At 41.8% G+C, this 19,298-nt stretch overlaps 1 protein-coding gene across 2 annotated transcripts in view; it reads left to right on the top strand.

Annotated features, from left to right (window-relative positions):
* The window catches only part of ALKBH8 (alkB homolog 8, tRNA methyltransferase), a 78,044-nt gene that overhangs the window by 16,875 nt on the left and 41,871 nt on the right, over positions 1 to 19,298 (top strand). For both annotated transcript variants that reach the window (XM_077808712.1, XM_077808718.1), the window contains exon 7: positions 1,704 to 1,774. In XM_077808712.1, the coding sequence (XP_077664838.1) occupies positions 1,704 to 1,774 (71 nt within the window). The remainder of the gene's footprint in view (positions 1 to 1,703; positions 1,775 to 19,298) is intronic.

The following is a 19,298-nucleotide window of genomic DNA, read 5'->3' as shown; positions in this document are numbered from 1 at the left end:
GGTACCTGGCTTTGGCTTTCCAGTCTCTGGAATATATCTGGTTTGTCCTTATGAATGAAGGACAAACGCTTCCCTTCCAGAATTAATCTCTGACAGTGTACTTATTATCTGCCAACCTAGGGTCTAGACATCTGACCCTGTTCGTTCACATATCTGACAGCCAGTTAAATTGGTATGGTTATGTGCTGCTGTCTGGGTTATCTGAATTAATTAGTATGAATTGTAATTTTCTTCCAGGAATACAGAATTTATATAAAACCTTTCTTAAGCTCTAATCATTTAGGACATTAATTAGCATACAGTATGTGCAATCCAGTGCATTGATATAAATACTATCCAGTATCTGTACTGAGTCAAATTCTATCCCTACCTTCTAAGCTTTTCAACGCAGGGACACTGACTTCAGTTTTCAAAAATGATTAGTGATTTTGGGAACCTCAGTTTTTGGGTGGCTACCTTTAGATGGGCTTGATTTTTCTGAGGTCACTTTGAGAAAATCAGGCCACTATAAGGTATTTCAAGTTGAAGATCCAAAAACTCAGGCACCTGAAATCTCTATTCACTTTCAAAAATTCAGGTCATTGTCTCTTAGTATGTGTCTGTGCAGCTCCTAGCACAATGAGATTCTGATTGGAGTGTTTGGATGCTGCTACGAAGAAATAATAGATGCACATGTCTTATCAGGCTGACTTCAATATATTTCTGAGGGCAGAATTTCTACACTTCATATTGTAACCGTGTTGTAATATAGTGAACTTCTTGTAAGATGCTTAACCTATATAGTTCTGTATGCGATTAAGTACATTGCTCCTCTTGAAACTAATGGAAGTCAATACATGTGCACCTGGGGGCAAAATCTGGCTTCTGATATTGGTACTGTATATAAGACTGGTCAAAACAATTAAAACAAAACATTTTCCTGTTGGAAAATGGGATATTGTAAAAATCAAAACTTTCTGCAGGGAGAGATCAATTTTGACAGAAGTTTTGATCAGGAGAATCTAAACAAAATGTTTAATTTGGGGTCAGGTCGCCATTAATCTGTGTCAGGTTTCAGAGTAGCAGCCGTGTTAGTCTGTATTCGCAAAAAGAAAAGTAGTACAAGTGGCACTTTAGAGACTAACCAATTTATTTGAGCATGAGCTTTCATGAGCTACAGCTCACTTCATCGGATGCATTAAGTGGAAAAACTCCGATGAAGTGAGCTGTAGCTCACGAAAGCTCATGCACAAATAAATTGGTTAGTCTCTAAGGTGCCACTAGTACTCCTTTTCTCTTTTCATTAATCTGTGTGTCTGCCAGAGCAGCTGCAGTGCCATATGGAAGTTATATTTCCAAGTCCTTCGTGTCCCCATTCTCCCCATGGGCCCTGCTTTCTAGACAGACTATGTCTCCCATGATGCACTGGAGTCTCCCTGTGGCTGAGCTGCTGCAGTGCATTTTGAAAACAAATGTTGATTTGGGATGAAAACAACTGTTGAAATATCAGAATTTCCCATGGGAGGGGAAGGAAATTCCATGTTTTGATCTGCTGTAGTACTGCACTACACATAGTAGGCATAAAAATGCACGAGGTTACTGTGCTTTGGTTTACATGTGAACAGCTGTGAAAATGGGACTTAGGAGAAGCTTACATTAAAAGTGATGGTATTTCAATATAATTGCAGTGACTATTTATTCATTCTCTGGTTTTTGTGTTCTAGGAATTCCTCCTCATATTGATACTCATTCTGCGTTTGAGGATGAAATAACCTCTCTCAGTTTAGGAGCTGAGGTATGCTTAATATTTCTTTTTATATTTTGATGATACTCAAATGACATAAAAGTAAAGATCTGAGTAGATCTTAATAAAAGGTTCCATGTTTTACATGATGTTTTTTCTCAGTCTTTTGCATCAGATGTCTGGCATGTTAACCTGTAACAATAGTGCGATACTTAAAGGGATGAAATTCTGGCAACATTGAAGTAATTGCCGTTGACTTCAGTGGGGCTAGGACTTCACCATAGAATAAAATCTTCCATGAAACTGACTGTTTTAAACTACTAGGACTCAATTGTCCATTGCCCTTCCTCAGTTTTATTAGTACCTTCAAAACTCTCATATTAGTACTCCCGTGTATGTCTCTACCTCATTTCTTCCTGTACCATTTCCTCTTCTCTCTGGTCTGTCCAAGCCTCTCTCCTATTATTCCTGTGTTTATTACAGTAGCTTGTAGAGGCCCTATTGGGGTAGACACTGTACAGACATCTAGCTAGAGACAGTCCCTGCTCTAAAGAGCTTACATCTGAAACAGACAAGACAGACAAAGGGTGGGAAGAGAAACGGAGGCATAGAGAGGTGAAGGGACTTGCCAGGATCACACAGCAGGTCATTGGCAAGGCTGGGAATAGAATCCATGTTTTCCTGCTCCTAGTTCCATTCCCTCTCCACACCCTTTTTTCTATTCTGCTTTGTAATTCAGTTCTTGTCACACTTATCACCGTGGTATGAGAGCATCCATACCCACTCTCTACTTGGTGCCTTCTGTGCTTGGAACAGCGTCACAACAAACATTGGCTAAGTGCCAACCCCATTTTCCTTCCTGTCATTCCTAAATACCTACATGTTGCCGGCACCCAGTGCCCAGAGGCAAAACAACAGCAGGGGTTTGTTACCTGGTGTGCTTTACTTAATAATTATAACGGAGTGGAGAAACAGAAAAGTTTATTTGCAGCTGCAAACAAACTTTTCTGCTTCTCCACCCCATTGTGATTATTAAGTAAAGCACACCGGGTAACGAACGCCTGCTGTTGTTTTGCCTCTCGGCACTGGATGCCGGCAACAGCTTTTGGCATCCAACGTGGGGCAACAAGCCTGCAATTTAGCCTTGCCCAAATCCCTTCCGGCGGTCAAAAATTGTGGCAAAAACCAACGCCCAGCATGCACTGGTAAGTTCATCGGGGGCCTCAAAAAAAACACAGTTTAATCAACCCCAAAAGGCACAACGGTGCAACTCACTCATATAGTAAAAAAACAGCTGTGGGCAACAGTAAAAAACCGGTCCCTTAAATAAAATAAAAACCTTTTAAAATCCAAATTATATGCTCTGTTAAAACCTAAAAATGCCCAAAGTTACCCTGTAAGTATAAAACAAAAACAGAGCACAAAAGATAAAGTACGGTGCATGCCCCTAAAGTATATTTTAGTAAATTAAGAAGTATTTAAATCAAATCCAATAACTAAAAATAAATTTGAGCAATTTTATACAGTTAACTGGCCTCAGTACCAATTAAAATACCAAAAACAGTGGCCTCCTGGAAAATCACTAAATCATAATACAATCCTCCAGTTACTCCTGTTCTGTCAACAAACAAAAAAGTAAAATAAGCATTCCTATGCTTAGTTGTTTATAACCTTGTGGTCTCCTACTAATATTTTACAATGCTGTAATTTAACCCCAATTGGCCCAGTAGCAATTAACGTCAGTCCCCGGACCCCCACCCCAAATGTAATGGCAGATCCGGTGTCTCCTTCGGACCCTACACCCACGCAAAGTAAGGCTCCTTCAGCCCTTACACCCACACAAACTGAGGCTCCTTCGGCCCCTACACCCACACAAAGCAAGGCTCGAAGTAAAATTCCTAGTAAAGCTCATAGTAAGGTTCAAGCTCCATCTGCTAAACTATACCCGTTACTTACCAAAACTAAAATTGCCCATAATGCAATAAAAAAAACAAGCTGCTCTTATCATGCAGGTCTATACTCATGCACCTTTTAATCCTATAAACCTGGCCGCTTTCAAAGCACAGGCTAAAAAATTTTCTATCAACCCAAGCAAGTTTGTATCGTTTTTTGAGAGATGTCTTAGTAGCTACAAGCCAAACTAAAATCATTGTAATGTCCTTCTGCAAACATTATTAACTGAGGTTAAACAAAAACAAATCATAGCTAAAGCAAAAAAAAAAAAAGCAAAAAGGCAATATAACCAGGACCGTAACAATGTCCCAATCCCAAATAATCAGGTTCCCATAAAAAATCCTAGGTGGGACTCAAATAACAATCAAGCTATGACTCACCTCACCTCCTATAAAGAGCTGCTACTGTATGGACTCTGTCACGCAGCTGTCAGACAAAATAATTAAACTAAACCATATAAAGTAGTGAAAGCCCTGGAGCCTTTTTGCAGCGCATTCAAAACACAATCCGACAGTATACCCATTTTTCAGTTCTTAATTTAAAAAATGCTTTTTTTGCCATCCCAGTTAACACCTCATCACAAAAAATTTTCTCCTTCAAATAAAAAGACCTTAACAAAGTTAAAAGCAACTTTGCTAGACAGTGTTAGCCCAGGGGTTTAAAAATTCCCCCACCCTCTTTGGGCAGGCTCTGACCAAAAACCTAAAAAAATAAAATAATAAAAAAGCCCTCCTTTTGCAATACATAAATAATCTGTTAATTGCCACTGTGAGCTTAACTCCCTGCCTTAAAGCCACCGTGAGTCTCCTAAATTTTGTAAAACTCCAAAAATATTGGGTAACACAAAGTAAGGCTCAAATTGCTCTCCCGCAGATACAGTACCTCAGGTTCTACATATGGCAAAAGAAACGCCAGCTTTCAAATAAAAAGCCATATGCCAAGTTCTTATCCCGAGTAATTGCAAGCGGCTCAGAGCATTTCTGGGGATGGCAGGCTTCTGTAAAATATAAATCCCAAAGTTTAAACTATGAGCTAAACCCCTGTACAACTGTATAAAAAAGCAAACCATAACCCCTTTCATTAAACCCCAAATGCTGACAGGGCATTTAAAATCCTAAAAAAAAAGCTAATAAAAGCCCCAGCTCTAGGTCTGCCCGATCTCTCCAAGCCATTTCAGTTGTATGTACATAACCAAAAGGGGGTGGCCCTAAAAGTACTCACACAGCTGCTAAAAACATAAAAAGGTCCGGTGGCATATTTTTCTAAACAACTAGACCAAGTAGCTAAGGGCTGGCCAATACGCCTGCAGGCAGTGGCAGCCACTGCTCTGACCCTGGCAAAAGCAAAAAAACTAACACTAAAAAAAACAATGCAGGTTTTTACACCACACATGGTACGCGTTTTACTGGATGTTAAGGGCGGCCTCTGGCTCACACAAACGCCTATGGCAAGATACCAAGCAAAGCTCTTAAAAAACCCTGAGGTCACGCTGCAGCCTTGTCCATCCCTTAACCCTGCCACCCTCTTACCAAAAACTAAAAAACAGAAACATAACTGTTTAAAAATCATAAATGCCCAATATTCTAGCCACCCTTTAATTAAATTAAAAAAAGTGCCCCTCCCAAATGCAAACTATAAGCAGTACACTAATAGTAACAGCATAGTAATAAATAGGCAAAAAAGGGCGGGTTATGCTATTATAACCCTCAATGACACCATAAAAGCTAAAAGTTTGCCCGCTGAAACCTCTGCCCAGTTGGCTAAGCTAGTGGCCCTGACCCGTGCACTCAAACTGTCCAAAAAAAACCAAGTCAATATTTTCACTGATTCCAAATATGCTTTTGGTGTGCTGCATGCTCATGTTGGCCTGTAAAAGCAAAAAAAAAAAAATGCTAACAGCCCAAGGCTCTCCAGTCAAGTACGGGCCCCAAATTCTCCAGCTTTTAAAGGCAGTGCAACTCCCTTCAGAAGTGGCAGTAGTTCACTATAAGGCCCATCAAAAAAAAAATCAAAATAAAACTAAAAATAATGTCAGGGCAAATAAAAAGGCAAAGCATGCTTCCACCCTGATGTCCCCTCAGACTAAAAACACCTATATGCTTGCCCTTATCCCATCAGTGGGGGAGCTCCCGACCCCTCATTATTCTAAAAAAAAAAAAAAAAACAAAAAACAGCTAGCTAACAAACTTGGTCTCCAAAAAAAAAAAAAAAAAAAGGCTTCATTCCCCCCCCAAAAAAGTCCTCTTACCAAAAGGCCTAATTCTGCCAGTATTACAAAAATTACATCAAACCACTCATGCTGGCAAAAAGGCACTTATTCAACTAATAAAAAAGTACTTCATAACCTCCAGACTCAAACCCCTGGCTGCCCAGGTACAGACAAAATGCCTAGTCTGTCAAAAAAATAACCCCTGACCAAGACACCCAGTACCACCAACAGCCCTGGAACCCACTCCAGGCCCCAGACACGTGTGGCAAATAAACTTTACTAAGTTTCCCCGGACCCAAGGGTTCAACTATCTCCTTATTATGGTAAATAAATTCAGCAAATAGCCTAAAGTCTTTCCATGTCACAATTGCACTGCCAGGACAGTGGCTCTCAAGTTTGTTAAAAAAAATTATTCCTCGCTTTAAACTTCCCCAGTAAATAAAATCTAACAATAAAACACACTTCACGTTAAAAATCGTCCAAAGCATCTCAAACGCCTTACAGATTCCCTAAAAACTCCGTACACCCTAAAAACCGCAAGCCAGTGGGGTAATAAAGCAAACCAATCAGACCCTTAAGCGACATTTCTCAAAAGTATGCCAGAAGGCTTCCCTATGGTGATCTAATGCCCTGCCCCTAGTTCTGCTCCGCATCCGTGCTCTCCCAAAAAGTAAATTAGGGCTCAGTCCCTTTAAAATTATGTTTAAAAGGGCATGGCCTACAAATAATACACCGGTTGTGTCAAAAAAAAAAGTAAAAATTAAAAAATGGTTTTCTGTCTCAGTATATGTGTTCCCTCTTTGCTGTTCTTTTGTCTCTTCACAGGTATACTAAAAATTCCCAGCCTCTACCCTTAAACTCGCCCATCCACTTCCTGCAGCCAGGTAATTCAGTGCTCGTACATACCTAAAAAAACCAAACCCCTCCAAAAAAAGTAAATAAACCCTATACCGTCCTGCTGGTCTCCCACACGGCAGCAAAGGTCAAAAACCACAAAAATTAAATTCATTATACTCGGCTAAAAGCGGTATCAACCCCCCCAGCTAAGAAATAAACCGTGCATTCAGCCCCCTCCACTAAAAATCTTAAACTAAAATTACTATTTAAACAGCAGCCTGCCAAAAAAAAATATATATATATATATTTTATTCCCCCTCTTGGCCATGTGCCTAACCGCTACTTCTGTTTCAGGCATTGTACCCGTAAATACCTGGCTGGCACTGGCCCAGAGTGCAGTAAACGCACGGTGGCAAAGGCCATTAACTTAACCTCAACCATCGTGGCCCAACTCTCACATAAGTTTAAAAAAAAGACATCAGGGTATGCTACAAAACAGGCTGGCTGTAAACTATTTGCTTCTACGCCGTGGTCACCTATGCCAAAAGTTTGCAGGCATGTATTGCTTTAATATAACAAATTCAGGGCCATCTGTAAAAGCTAATTTACAACGCCTAAAACAGCTAGCAAAAAGCATTCATCAGCAAACTAAAAAAAATTGGCTAGGCTCTCTATTTTCTGGTTGGGGCCTTTCCCAGTGGCTAAGTAAGTTGTTTAGCCTATTATTTAAGTTTCTTTTCCTGTATTAATCATGTTATGTTTACTGTGTTATATATAGTCCTGTATAAAAATGCTTATTTTACATAATTTTAAAAATTTTAATTTTATGCATAGCCTGCTAATAAATAAAAAAAAATAAAAAAAACTCAAATAATAATTTTTTTTAGAATATTTATTTTTATTAAAAACCCCAGAGCATAGCCACTAATTAAATTAAAAAAATAAAAGGCCATAAGGGTCAAAAAAGTCTCCCTGCTAAAGGCCTAAGGGCTTCTTCTCAACCCCCCTTAATAAAATTCAAGCCTGGCAGGTTTAAATAAACTCTTTTGCTCTTAAAACAATGTTGCAGCCGCAAATAATGCCTTATAGTATAAAGTTTGCTAACGCCAAGTTAAAAATAATAAAAAAAACAGTTAGAAATGTGCTAGTTGTTTAAGTTGCTAAAAATGCTTATTAAAAATTACAAAAAATAAATATTGTTGTAACCCATATAAAAACAAAATATTTATATAAAATTTTAATTAGCTAATATATAGTGCAATAGCATTAAAAATATAAAAATATATATAATAACCTGCTCTAATGTGCAAAATTTAAAATTGTATTCTCCCTGTACCTTGTTTGCAGCTGCAAATAAACTTTTCTGCTTCTCCACCCCATTGTGATTATTAAATAAAGCATACTGGGTAACAAACCCCTGCTGTTGTTTTGCCTCTCGGCACTGGGTGCCGGCAACATACATGTTCTGCAGTACTTACATGCATGAACACCCGCATACAACTCCACTGTGAACTACTCCCATTGCTATATTGTATTCTTTGGGGGAGGGACGTTGCCTGTATTCTAGCCGTTGTTAGTTGCCACATCTGTGGTGCTGTGTAAATAGCAGCAACAATCCCAATGAGACCATTAAATTTATATAGCAGTGGACAATAAGGGTCTAATTTCAGTGGGTTCTTGTGAACTAATGACTACACGTGTGGGTGATGTATGCTGTCACTTGCTCATTCAGGTACTAGTGCACAAAGAATGCGAGTGTGTGCATCTGCAAAGACGCACCTGCACAAGTGGAGATTGAATGCTGATAATCAGGCCCTGAGGTATGAAACCGTAACCCGATTGTTAGCCTGTGATTGAGTTGGTGCGGATAGACTGAGGGAGAGAGGCACAGTCATGCAATCTGAGCACAGAACTGGGAGTCAGGAATTCCTTGGAGTTCTAATTAAGGCTCTGACACTGACTTCCTCTTTGGCTTTGGGCAGGTCGCTTAGGCCCAATGTTTTCCACTAACTGTGGATGTCTCACATGTCTCTAGGACCAGCTGTGAGTATAACATGAGGAGGATCAGTGCATGCTCCCCCATTTTGCCCAGCCCTGTTTTGGAGATACCCCCTTTCCTCTAGCCAGGGTTTATCTTCATGCCCAGTTTTTGGCCTTGCTTTTGAGGCAGTAGTTTCTGTTTTATTCTAAAGTGTTTTTAGCAATGTGGGCATCTGGCTATTAGAAAGTCCCTGCACTGGAAATGTTTGGCTAGATGAGAGAAGCTCTGTATCCTCTTATCGCTCCCAATCCAGTCCTACCCAATTTATTTTTTTTAATACACGCTGAACATTTAGATGTAAGCATTGGGAACAGTCTGTCAGAAAGGTCTGTTCCTATACAGCCCAAAATTGTAATGCCTTTTCATGATAGACCGTTAACACACTTCTCTGATGGAGGTAGCCAAAGTGTATATTTAAGGGCTCGTAAAACAATCCCAATGGCCCATAAATTACTGCATTATTTGACAGCCTTTCCTTCTGGTACCTAACTGTTTAAACTTTGGGAATACACATTGTTTGCATGTTTAGACCCTCATCTGCATTTAATATGTTAATCATGGCTGCAGTAGTACGCACTTAGCTATTTTAGCATTTTTTTGTCTGAGCCCAACAGTTTTCCCCCCACATACAAAAATTATGCCCATTTCTGATGGCGCATTACATTACAGCATGCTTTTTGTACTCGTCTTTTGTTCTCCTTATTCTTTCACATTAATCTAGCACATTCACTGGGAAATGCAGTGTAGTTGTAGCTGTATCAGTCCCAGGATATTAGAGAGACAAGGTGGGTGAGTTAATATCTTTTATTGGATCCATTTCTATTGGTGAGAGAGACACGCTTTTGAACCTCACACAGGTCTTCTTCAAGTCTAGGAAGGGTACTCCCAGTGACCCAGCACAATGCAAGGTGGAACAGATTTCCCAGACCTGAAGAAGAGCTCTGTGTGGCTTGAAAAGTTGTCTCTCTCACCAACAGACATTGGTCCAATAAAAGCTATTACCTCACTCACCTTGTCTCTCTAACATTCACTGGCATGTCCATTTACATCTTTTAATTACATTAGCTCCACCTGAATAGTGTATGATTGAACAGGATTTATTCCTGATTTCAGCCTGAGTGTCATTCCCTGTTCTTCTTGGTTGTGACTTCTTGTTCCAGCTTGCTTTGCATCCCTAATGAAAAAAATTATATAATCATTGTATTGCTGATCTTCCCTTTATCCTTCTCCAAAGGAGAAACTTCATACTTTTAAAAAAGAATTGCCCTAAGGCTTAGGCACTACCGTAATAAACTTGTTAAATATGAAGAAATAGACTAGGAATCTCTCTGGTCCACTGTTCTGTCTCTGAGCTGGGCCAGTACTACATGCTGTAAAAGAAGGAAAAACATAATGCATGTGCATAATCTATGTTTGTGCTAAGCCATGGGCAATATTTCATTCTGACCTCTGCCTGATGAGCAACTTATACAAGCATGAGGTTGGAGCACCCTTCTAACTTTTATCCTAGCTAGCACAACTGCTGAATGTTATTTCCATTCATATAAATGGCTAATCTTGTTTTTTGAAATCCATCCTAGGTTCTTATTGCGTCCCCTTTTCCCCCATCACCATATTATCTGAGCGCTTCGCAATCTTCAATGCATTTATCCTCACAACACCCCTTTGAAGTAGGAAAGTGCTATTATCCCCATTTTACAGATGGGGAACTGGCGCATGAAGAGGCTATATGATTTGCCTGAGTCACACAGGAAATCTGTGATGGAGCAGGGTTTCCCAAGTTCTTGTCTAGTGCCTTAACCAGTGGACCACCCTTCCTCTCAAATCTACGGAGGCATTTACCTCAATAATATCCTGCAACGTAACACCCAGTGTTCAGCATCTTTCCTTTTCTTACTGATGGCTGAGTCCATCCAGTAGGAAAGTTCTTCAGACCATTCCTTTCTAAGATCAACCTGTGCAAGTCTAATTTGTTTTTGTGATAAACTTAGTAATGATTTCTGCCTCCCATTCTTTGTTTAGAAAGCACAGAAAACCATTACCCATGCCAGAGGCAGAGTTGTGTTTGAGAGGACAGCATTTAGCAGCTCACGGAGCATGCACCTAAATGTTTAAAAAGTAATCTCCCAAAAAGGAAATAGGGAGCCTGATTTTCCTCTCTGTTGCACTAGTTTTACATGGTTGTAACTCTACTGGAATCCAGGGTGTGATGCTGCTGTAAGACAGGTATAATGGAGTAGGGAATTGAGCCCCAGGTGTTTTTCTCCCCTCCCTTTTATTGTGATTACACGTCTTTATCATGGGCGGAGGAACAATACAGAAAATAGTACTTACCATTATTTAAGACAGCACATATTCCTCTAAAGAGGTTACAGGGCAGGCTAAACCCGGCCTTGAAGTGGGGAGGTAGGAGCTCAAAGAAGGGAGAGGAGATAGGTTTACAGAACAGCAAAGGAGAGCTGGAGGGATTGAAGGAGAGAGAGACCGTGACGAATTCGGAGAGGTGCAGAGAGTCCTGTCTCCCACTGAACTTCAGTGGGAGCTGAGGCCACTTGCAGCTTGCAGGAAGTGCTCAGCACCTTGCAGCGTTGGACTCAGCTGGAGTGACCCACATCTTTTGGGCAACTACAGAGGGTTGAGTGAGGCCACCAAAACATCCTGTTGGGCTTCCATAGGGCATACCAATCACTATATTCCCCTTGCCTTTAGGAGCTACTACAATATCAATAATAATAATGGGAAGAAGACGACTGAGCACTGAGTTCAATTTTCCTTTCTTTACTGAGAAAATGTCACAATAGGGGGGAAAAAAAAAAGAGAGAAGCTGAGGGGATAAAACGAATCCTGAGGATTTAACTGTTCCTCCTCCTCTTCCTGAAAGTGTCCATTGTTTGAACAAAATGCAGCGAAACAGGACACAGCAGCTCTTTTACAAATAACTTCCACTGTTTGGAAGCTGTTATTTTCTCTGCCTCCATACGGGGTCTCTAGAGATGCATAAGTTACAGCGTCTTATCAGAAGAGCATGGCTTCTATTTGAGGCTAGCTTTGCAATGATCTCAGAAGTCAAAGTTTAAGATTGTGAAAGGAGTTAGGGTTTCCTTTTGCAGACCTGCAGTGACTGTGAAAGGAACTTAATAATAAGATTTTCCCTCCTTGAACTTCCTGATACTGGTTTAATTTGACATTTAACACAGTATCACAAATGAGTCCCAGTTAGCTTCTAATTCGTTGTTAAAAAGGTAGAAACATAGGAATTATGATATCAGAACAGTCCAATGGTCTGTGTCATTTGATGTCTTGTCTTTGACATTGGTGTATTCTGTATGCTTTAGAAGAAGGCATGCAAGTCCCGTAAAGTACCTAAATGTACTATTGTATAGAACACAGACTATAACTTTGTATTGCAAGACGGACGTTTTTCCTGACCTTGGATCTCCTACCCCAGTGGTGCAGTGCAGTCCCATTCCCCGTCATCCCAAACAGTGAAGTGGAACAGTCTGTTTGCAACAGGCCTCTTTTTTTTTTTTTTTTTTGGACAAGGGAAGTTTCAGGATGCTCAGCTAATCAGTCAGATTCATGGGTCAGGTTTAAATTGTGGTGCAGAGAGCTTGGTGTGTTCCTAAACTCCGCCAAAGTCACACACATCTTAGAATTTCTTCTGGATAGTCTAACTATGGCTATTAAGGCTGTCAATCTGAAAGGACAACTTGTGGGTCTATCCAGCATTTTGGAAGCAGGGAACACCAGAAAAAGACAGGCCATAAAATCCTTAAAGATATTCATGAGCAGCTCTGGTCCAATGCTGATCCTATGGGGCATTCCGCTATTAACCTCTTTCCGTGCTGAGAACTGGGGCTGTTTATTTCTGCACTTTGTTTCCTATCTTTTAATCTGTTTCTAATCCATATGGGTAAAGACCTAGAAGTCGTGAGGACTTTACCTCTCACCCTGTAGTAAAACCAAGATTTCTTAACAGCCCCTTGAGAGGGATTTTATCAGAAGCCTTTTGAAATTCTAGATTATATCTAGTGGTTCTCATTTACCTGCTGCCTTGTTAACTCTTTCTAAGAATTCAAACAAGTTAGACAGACAGTATTTACCTTCACGTAAGCCATGCTGTCCCAATTTTTTTTTGCTTATCTTCTTTAGACACCTGCTCAGGTTAATGTTCGTCTGCCTTTTTGTTTCCTTTATTTGTCTTTCACTACAGGCATACAGTATTTTATGGGATTGATTGATTGTTCTAGTGGTAATTAAGAGAGTTTAAACAAAGTTATTCCCTCTTTACACTAACAGCATAACTGTAGTAAGTGAAATTGTTAAATAAAAGCAAACATTCTTTTAAAAAGTGTGTTAGAGCCTTTGCACCTCCCTGTAAAAATATCCTACTTAATATTTTAATCACTGCAGTTTAACCTTGAATAAAACCTAGGAGTTAGTCCAAGCAATTGTGCTTGAAATAGGAAGGGTCTGTTTTCACTGCATGAAAAGTCACCTAATCAAACCATTGTATGGATTCCCTTGAGCTTGCAATGAGGATAGCATGCCTTGCATCTGCATAGAACTGCCATCCCAGGCCTTTTACAAGCATTGGTTGGGTGCCTGGATTGGTGCAGTCTCCCGTGGTTTCTTTGCACTAGAGGGGGATGCCACAAGGGTTGCAGGTGCACTTGTTTATCCAATCCCCCTGAATGTATGCCACAACCTAGTAGCTCATGGTTGGAAGTAATGAAAAAGTTCCTGCTCCCATCAGCAGTTTTGGGCATCATGAGTAGGGCCCTACCAAATTCACAGTCCATTTTGGTCAATTTCACTGTCATAGGATTTTAAAAATAGTAAATTTCATGATGTCAGCTATTTAACTATAAAATTTCACGGTGTTGTAATTGTAGGTGTCCTGACCCAAAAAGGAGTTGGGGCGTGGGGGGTTTGCAAGGTTATTATGGAGGGGGTTGCGGTACTGCTACCCTTACTTCTGCACTGCTGCTGGCAGCGGCGCTGCCTTCAGAGCTGGGAGCTGCAGAGCAGTGGCTGGCGGTGGGTATGGTATTGCAACCCTTACTTCTGCGCTGGGCAGAGCTGGGCCCTCAGTCAGCAGCCACCACTGTCTGGCTGCCCAATTCTGAAGGCAGCAGTGCAGAAGTAAGGGTGGCATGGTATGGTATTGCCACCCTTACTTCTGCACTGCTGCTGGCGGGGTGCTGCCTTCAGAGCTGGGCGCCCAGCCAACAGCCACTGCTCTCCAGCCGCCCAGCTCTGAAGTCAGTGCAGAAGTAAAGGTGGCAATACTGTATCCTCCCTAAAATAACCTTGTGACCCCCCTGCAACTCCCTTTTGGGTCAGGATCCCTAGTTCGAGAAACGCTGATCTCCCTGTGAAATCTGTATAGTATAGGGTAAAAACACACAAAAGACCAGATTTCACGGTCTGTGACGCGTTTTTCATGGCAGTGAATTTGGTAGGGCCCTAATCATGGGATAGATGCTTTAAGAATCCCAGAATGCACTGGTGTAATCACAGTTGTAAGGCATCTGGAGCGGATGTGCCAAGCAATGCTGTTTTGTGAACATGCCAAATTGTTGTAGAGTCAAGTAAGGTAAACCGTTTAATGCAGCTTACATTCATGTGACGTTTTCTTTGAATATGTGTGTCCTATATGTCTATTACCAAAGCAATGTCTACTCTGCACTGAGCTTGGTCCTGATACAAAGCCTGTCAGAGGAAAGACTCCTATTTACTTCAAAGGGTGTTGAATTTGGCCCTCAGAGAAAGGGAACAAAAACGTAGTCCTCAGCTCTGCCTGGTGACATTTGACATATATTCACTTTTTTTTAGGCAAGAAAGAATATTCTATTCAGAAAACATACTGATCCCAGTTTTTTTGTGTCTGACCTTCTCTTTTTTTCCCGTTTTTATTAAAAGATTGCTCCCGTCACCTTCATGTCCTACTGTTGCTTCCACTTGATCAGTTATTATTTTCATCTTTGCAGGGCTCCTCAAAGCTCAGGTTCCTCTTTCATATAAATTGTTCAAATGGGACTCCATGCTGTAAATTCCTAATCCCCGCCTCCCCATTCTCCCTCCCACGACATCTGCTTCTCGGCTAACTCCTCACTTTGCCAAAAGATAACTGCAGACGCCCAGTGTGAGTGACGACATGACCAAGCATCTATTTTCATGAAAGCTCCTGCAATCTACTTACAGATCTTGCTTCACAGTGAGATGCTGTCAAGACAAGCATTCATACAGAATTGCCCCAAGAATTATGATGCTCTCATCATTTCTGTGGGAACTGTTTGACAGTCATTTGCTGTGAAGCAAGACAGAAGCATCTGATTCTTACCTCACCCCAATCCCACCAACTATTGTATAAGGTACAAAGCCAAAGTTAAGCTACAAAAACATCTGAATTTTTAAAGGATGTTTTAAAAAAAATATTCTGCCCCCCTCCCCCCCCCCATTTTGGCGAATAGTATAGTGAGCCTTAGAACCTTTGTTTTCACTGCCTAGGGCCTCACCTGAGAGAGCAGCTGAGGAAATCTGGCTCTCACCTCTCTCCTCTGTAGGAGCTGGTGACATACCCAGGGTACAATCAGCACTGCTGCATAGCTGTCTCTCCTCCGTTCTCCAACCTGGGATGCCTTCTACACTGCTTGACTGGTGAACAGCCAGTTGACCTGTTAATACACAGCCTCCAGCATGTAACTTGCTCCCAGCTACACTGTATTGAGTACTACTAGCTAGCCACTCATGAACTACACCACAGAAGAACACCAGTAGATTCTCTAGTCCCAGACTTTTCCCCCAGATATGTGCCTCTTGTATGGCCCAGCACACTACTGGACAAAACAAGCTCATATGAAGTCCTCATTTCATCAATGGAAAATGATATGCACCAGCTTTGTTATCCCAAATGGAGTTTCCCACACTCTTTACTCCATACACATTGGTTAGTTAAAACAGTGCAACAAGTTTATTAACTACAGAAAGAAAAGAGATTTTAAGTGACTACAAGTAATAAGGCATAAAGGTCAGGATTGGTTACAAAGAAAATAAACTGAATAAGCAAAGGAACTTAAAAGCAAAAAGGTTTTTCTCAGCATAAGCTTTGCAGTCTGATGGCAGCCCCCACTCCCAGTTTAGTTCCTTAAGAGTCGTTGATGTCATGAGCAGAGATGAAGGAGGAGAGTGAGGTCAAGCATTGTTCTCCCCTCTTTATAATGCAATTCCATGTGCTAAAAACATCCTTGCTGAGTCATGGTGACAAACAGTCTCTTGTGGACTTGAGGTTTGAACTGCCTGAGATGAAATGCAAATTTCTTGTTCGCGCCTTCTCTGCCAGAGATTGGCCGCTTAAGCAGGTGGTAGTCCATTAACACCTTGCTGGGATGCCAGCGTCTTTGTCTCTGAAAACTGGTTTGGGCCTGCTTTTCTAACTTGGAATATGTTACAGGAATGTTATACAATAAAATTTTATAACTTCACATACAATGTTGGTGCACACACTTTGTTGGGACAATAATGTTCAGCAGATTATGAGCTTTCTAATGATACCTCACAAGGCATACCTTGTACAGAATTTGTCATAATGCTGTAAAGTGGTGAACATAATGGTATAGACCAGGGGTGGCCAACCTGTGGCTCTGGAGCCGCATGCGGCTCTTAAGAGGTTAATATGCAGCTCCTTGCATAGACTCTGACTCCGAGGCTGGAGCTACAGATGCTGACTTCCCAATGAGCTGTGGAGTGCTCACTGCTCAACTCCCTGCTCTTCACCAGGTCCTGTCACCATTCCGTCCCTTCCCCCAAGGCCCCTGCCCCTTCTCTCAAGCCTCCCAAACCATCGCTCCTCGCCCTCCCCACCAGAATCTCCTGCGTACTGAAGAACAACTGATTGCGGTGGGAGAGAGGTGTGTGGAGGGAGGGGGAGGCACTGATTGGCAGGGCTTCCGGTGCGTGGGAGGTGCTGGAGGGGGGTAGCGGATGGGGGCCTGTTGACGTATTACTGTGGCTCTTTGGCAATGTTCATTGGTAAATTCTGGCTCTTTCTCAGGCTCAGGTTGGCCACTCCTGGTATAGACTGTCACAGAGCCCCTTTTCCTAACTCTCTTACTGCTCTCACCAGCAAACAATGAGCTTCCTGCCCCAGCGTTGGTGGACTCATTCCTCTTACTTGCGCATTAATTTTGTTCATAGAATCATCGAAGGTTAGGGTTGGAAGAGACCTCAGGAGGTCATCTTGTCCAAACCCCTGCTCAAAGCAGGACCAACCCCAACTAAATCATCCCAGCCAGGGCTTTGTTAAGCCAGACCTTAAAAAACCCTCTAAGGATAGAGATTCCACCATCTCCCTAGGTAACCCATTCCAGCGTTTCACCATCCTCTCAGTGAAATAGTGTTTCCTAATATCCAACCTAGACCTCCCCCACTGCAACTTGAGACCATTGCTCCTTGTTCTGTCATCTGCCACCACTGAAAACAGCCTAGCTCCATCCTCTTTGTAACCCCCTTTAGGTAGTTGAAGGCTGCTATCAAATCCCCCCTCACTCTTCTCTTCTGCAGACTAAATAAGCCCAGTTCCCTCAGCCTCTCCTCATAAGTCATGTGCCCCAACCTCCTAATAATTTTTGTTGCCCTCTGCTGGATTCTCTCCAATTTGTCGACATCCTTTCTGTAGCGGGGGACCCAAAACTGGACGCGGTACTCCAAATGTGGCCTCAGCAGTGCTGAATAGAGGGGAATAATCATTTCCCTCGATCTGCTGGCAATGCTCCTACTAATGCAGCCCAATACGCCGTTAGCCTTCTTGGCAACAAGGGCACACTGTTGAATCATATCCAGCTTCTCGGTAATGTTACAATCTGCCCTGAGTAAGGGGTAGCCTGTAGCTTCACCACTGTAGGAGCAGACCAGAGAATGAATCATGACTTGATGGGTCACAGTCCATCTCCTGTTCCCTGCTCGGGGAGGGGAGTAAGTTAATTCACCACTTTTTCTGGAGCAGCTTACTTCTTCCCCATATACCCTGGCTGATGTTTGGAGGAGGCAGAGCCAGGGCTCCTCCCATTCCCTGCTTCTCTCCTATCCCGTTTGTTCCCCAGGGAGAATATCAGGTAAGTACCCCCACTCTACTCCATGCACCCAGAGTTGAATAAGGGGTGGAGGGAGACTTAGTGATGTTCACTACAACTCCACTGAGCTGCTTCACCAGCCCCCAACCCAAGACTTTGGAAAGTGAGACAGTGAAATTGTAATTGGGAAGATACTAGGTTAAAAAAAAAATTCCATCTGATATTGAGTGCAAAGGTACAAGGGGTTTTGAAAAATACACAGTACAGGTGTAATAGGTCAGGAACCACACCAAAAATCCACCTAAGAGAAAGTGGACTTTAAAAAAAAAAAAGCATTGGAAATCTGCTGAGGGTTTTCAGGTCTTCTGAGAAACAATTCCAGCTTCTTATCAAACAAGCAAAACTTCCACAAAATTATTTTATCAACCTGATATTGAATTAGCAGAGCATTGTTGATTCTTGCCCATTGCCTCCAAGCCTATTTGCTGTTTCTGTAGAGTGTCATTCCTATTTTGCGTGCTGAGGCAGCATCATTTCATTTCCACTTTGTGGCTGCCTGGCTGTTCGGGTTTTAGTGTGATATACAAATGCATAGACGGAATCTTCCGGTGGAATCACCTCGCTTACTAAAGTGTCTTGTTATTCCATAGCTTGTCTTAGAGAATTCTAATTGTCTTCCATGTAATGGGGAGTATGACTATAGCTAGGTATCCTAAAATGTTCCGTACCTTTGGAGGAAGATCAAGTATCATGGAGCCTTTCCACTGGCTTCAGGGGAAGATGAATTGGATCTAGTTTCAAATGAGATTGAAATAGTACATCTGTATACTCTACAAATAAATGAAACTAGATCCTCTCTTTCCCCTCCCCTCCCCCCATGCTTATCACTGATTATATTTTTAGGAATGGGTGTGATGGGTTGGGTCACAGAGACCCCTTGGGACTGTCACCTGATGTGCTGAGACTGCCTCTGAGCCTGTTTTCTCTGCCATCTTGGGCCTCCAGAACCCTGCCTTGTTGAGCCAAACATGCTAGCCTGCTGCAACACAGAACCAGGGTCTGAACCACGCCCCCAAAACTGCAGACTGAACTGAAAACACTGTTGCCAGTGCTCCTGTTGCCAGCACTGTTGCAAGTGCTCCTGTCTCCAGCACCTAGACACCCAGTTCCCAATGGGATCCAAACCCCAAATGAATCCGTTTTACTCTGTATAAAGCTTACACAGGGTAAACTCATAAATTGTTCACCCTCTATAACACTGATAGAGAGATATGCACAGCTGTTTGCTCCCCCAGGTATTAATCACTTACACTGGGTTAATTAATAAACAAAAGTGATTTTATTAAGTATAAAAAGTAGGGTTTAAGTAGTTTCAAGTAATAACAGACAGAACAAGGTAAGTTACTAAGTAAAATAAATCAAAATATGCAAGGCTAACTTAATACAGTAAGGTTCTAGATA

Source organism: Eretmochelys imbricata, chromosome 1 (assembly GCF_965152235.1).
Source record: "Eretmochelys imbricata isolate rEreImb1 chromosome 1, rEreImb1.hap1, whole genome shotgun sequence".
NCBI lineage: Eukaryota > Metazoa > Chordata > Testudines > Cheloniidae > Eretmochelys > Eretmochelys imbricata.
This window is presented reverse-complemented; position numbering and strand designations above follow the sequence as displayed.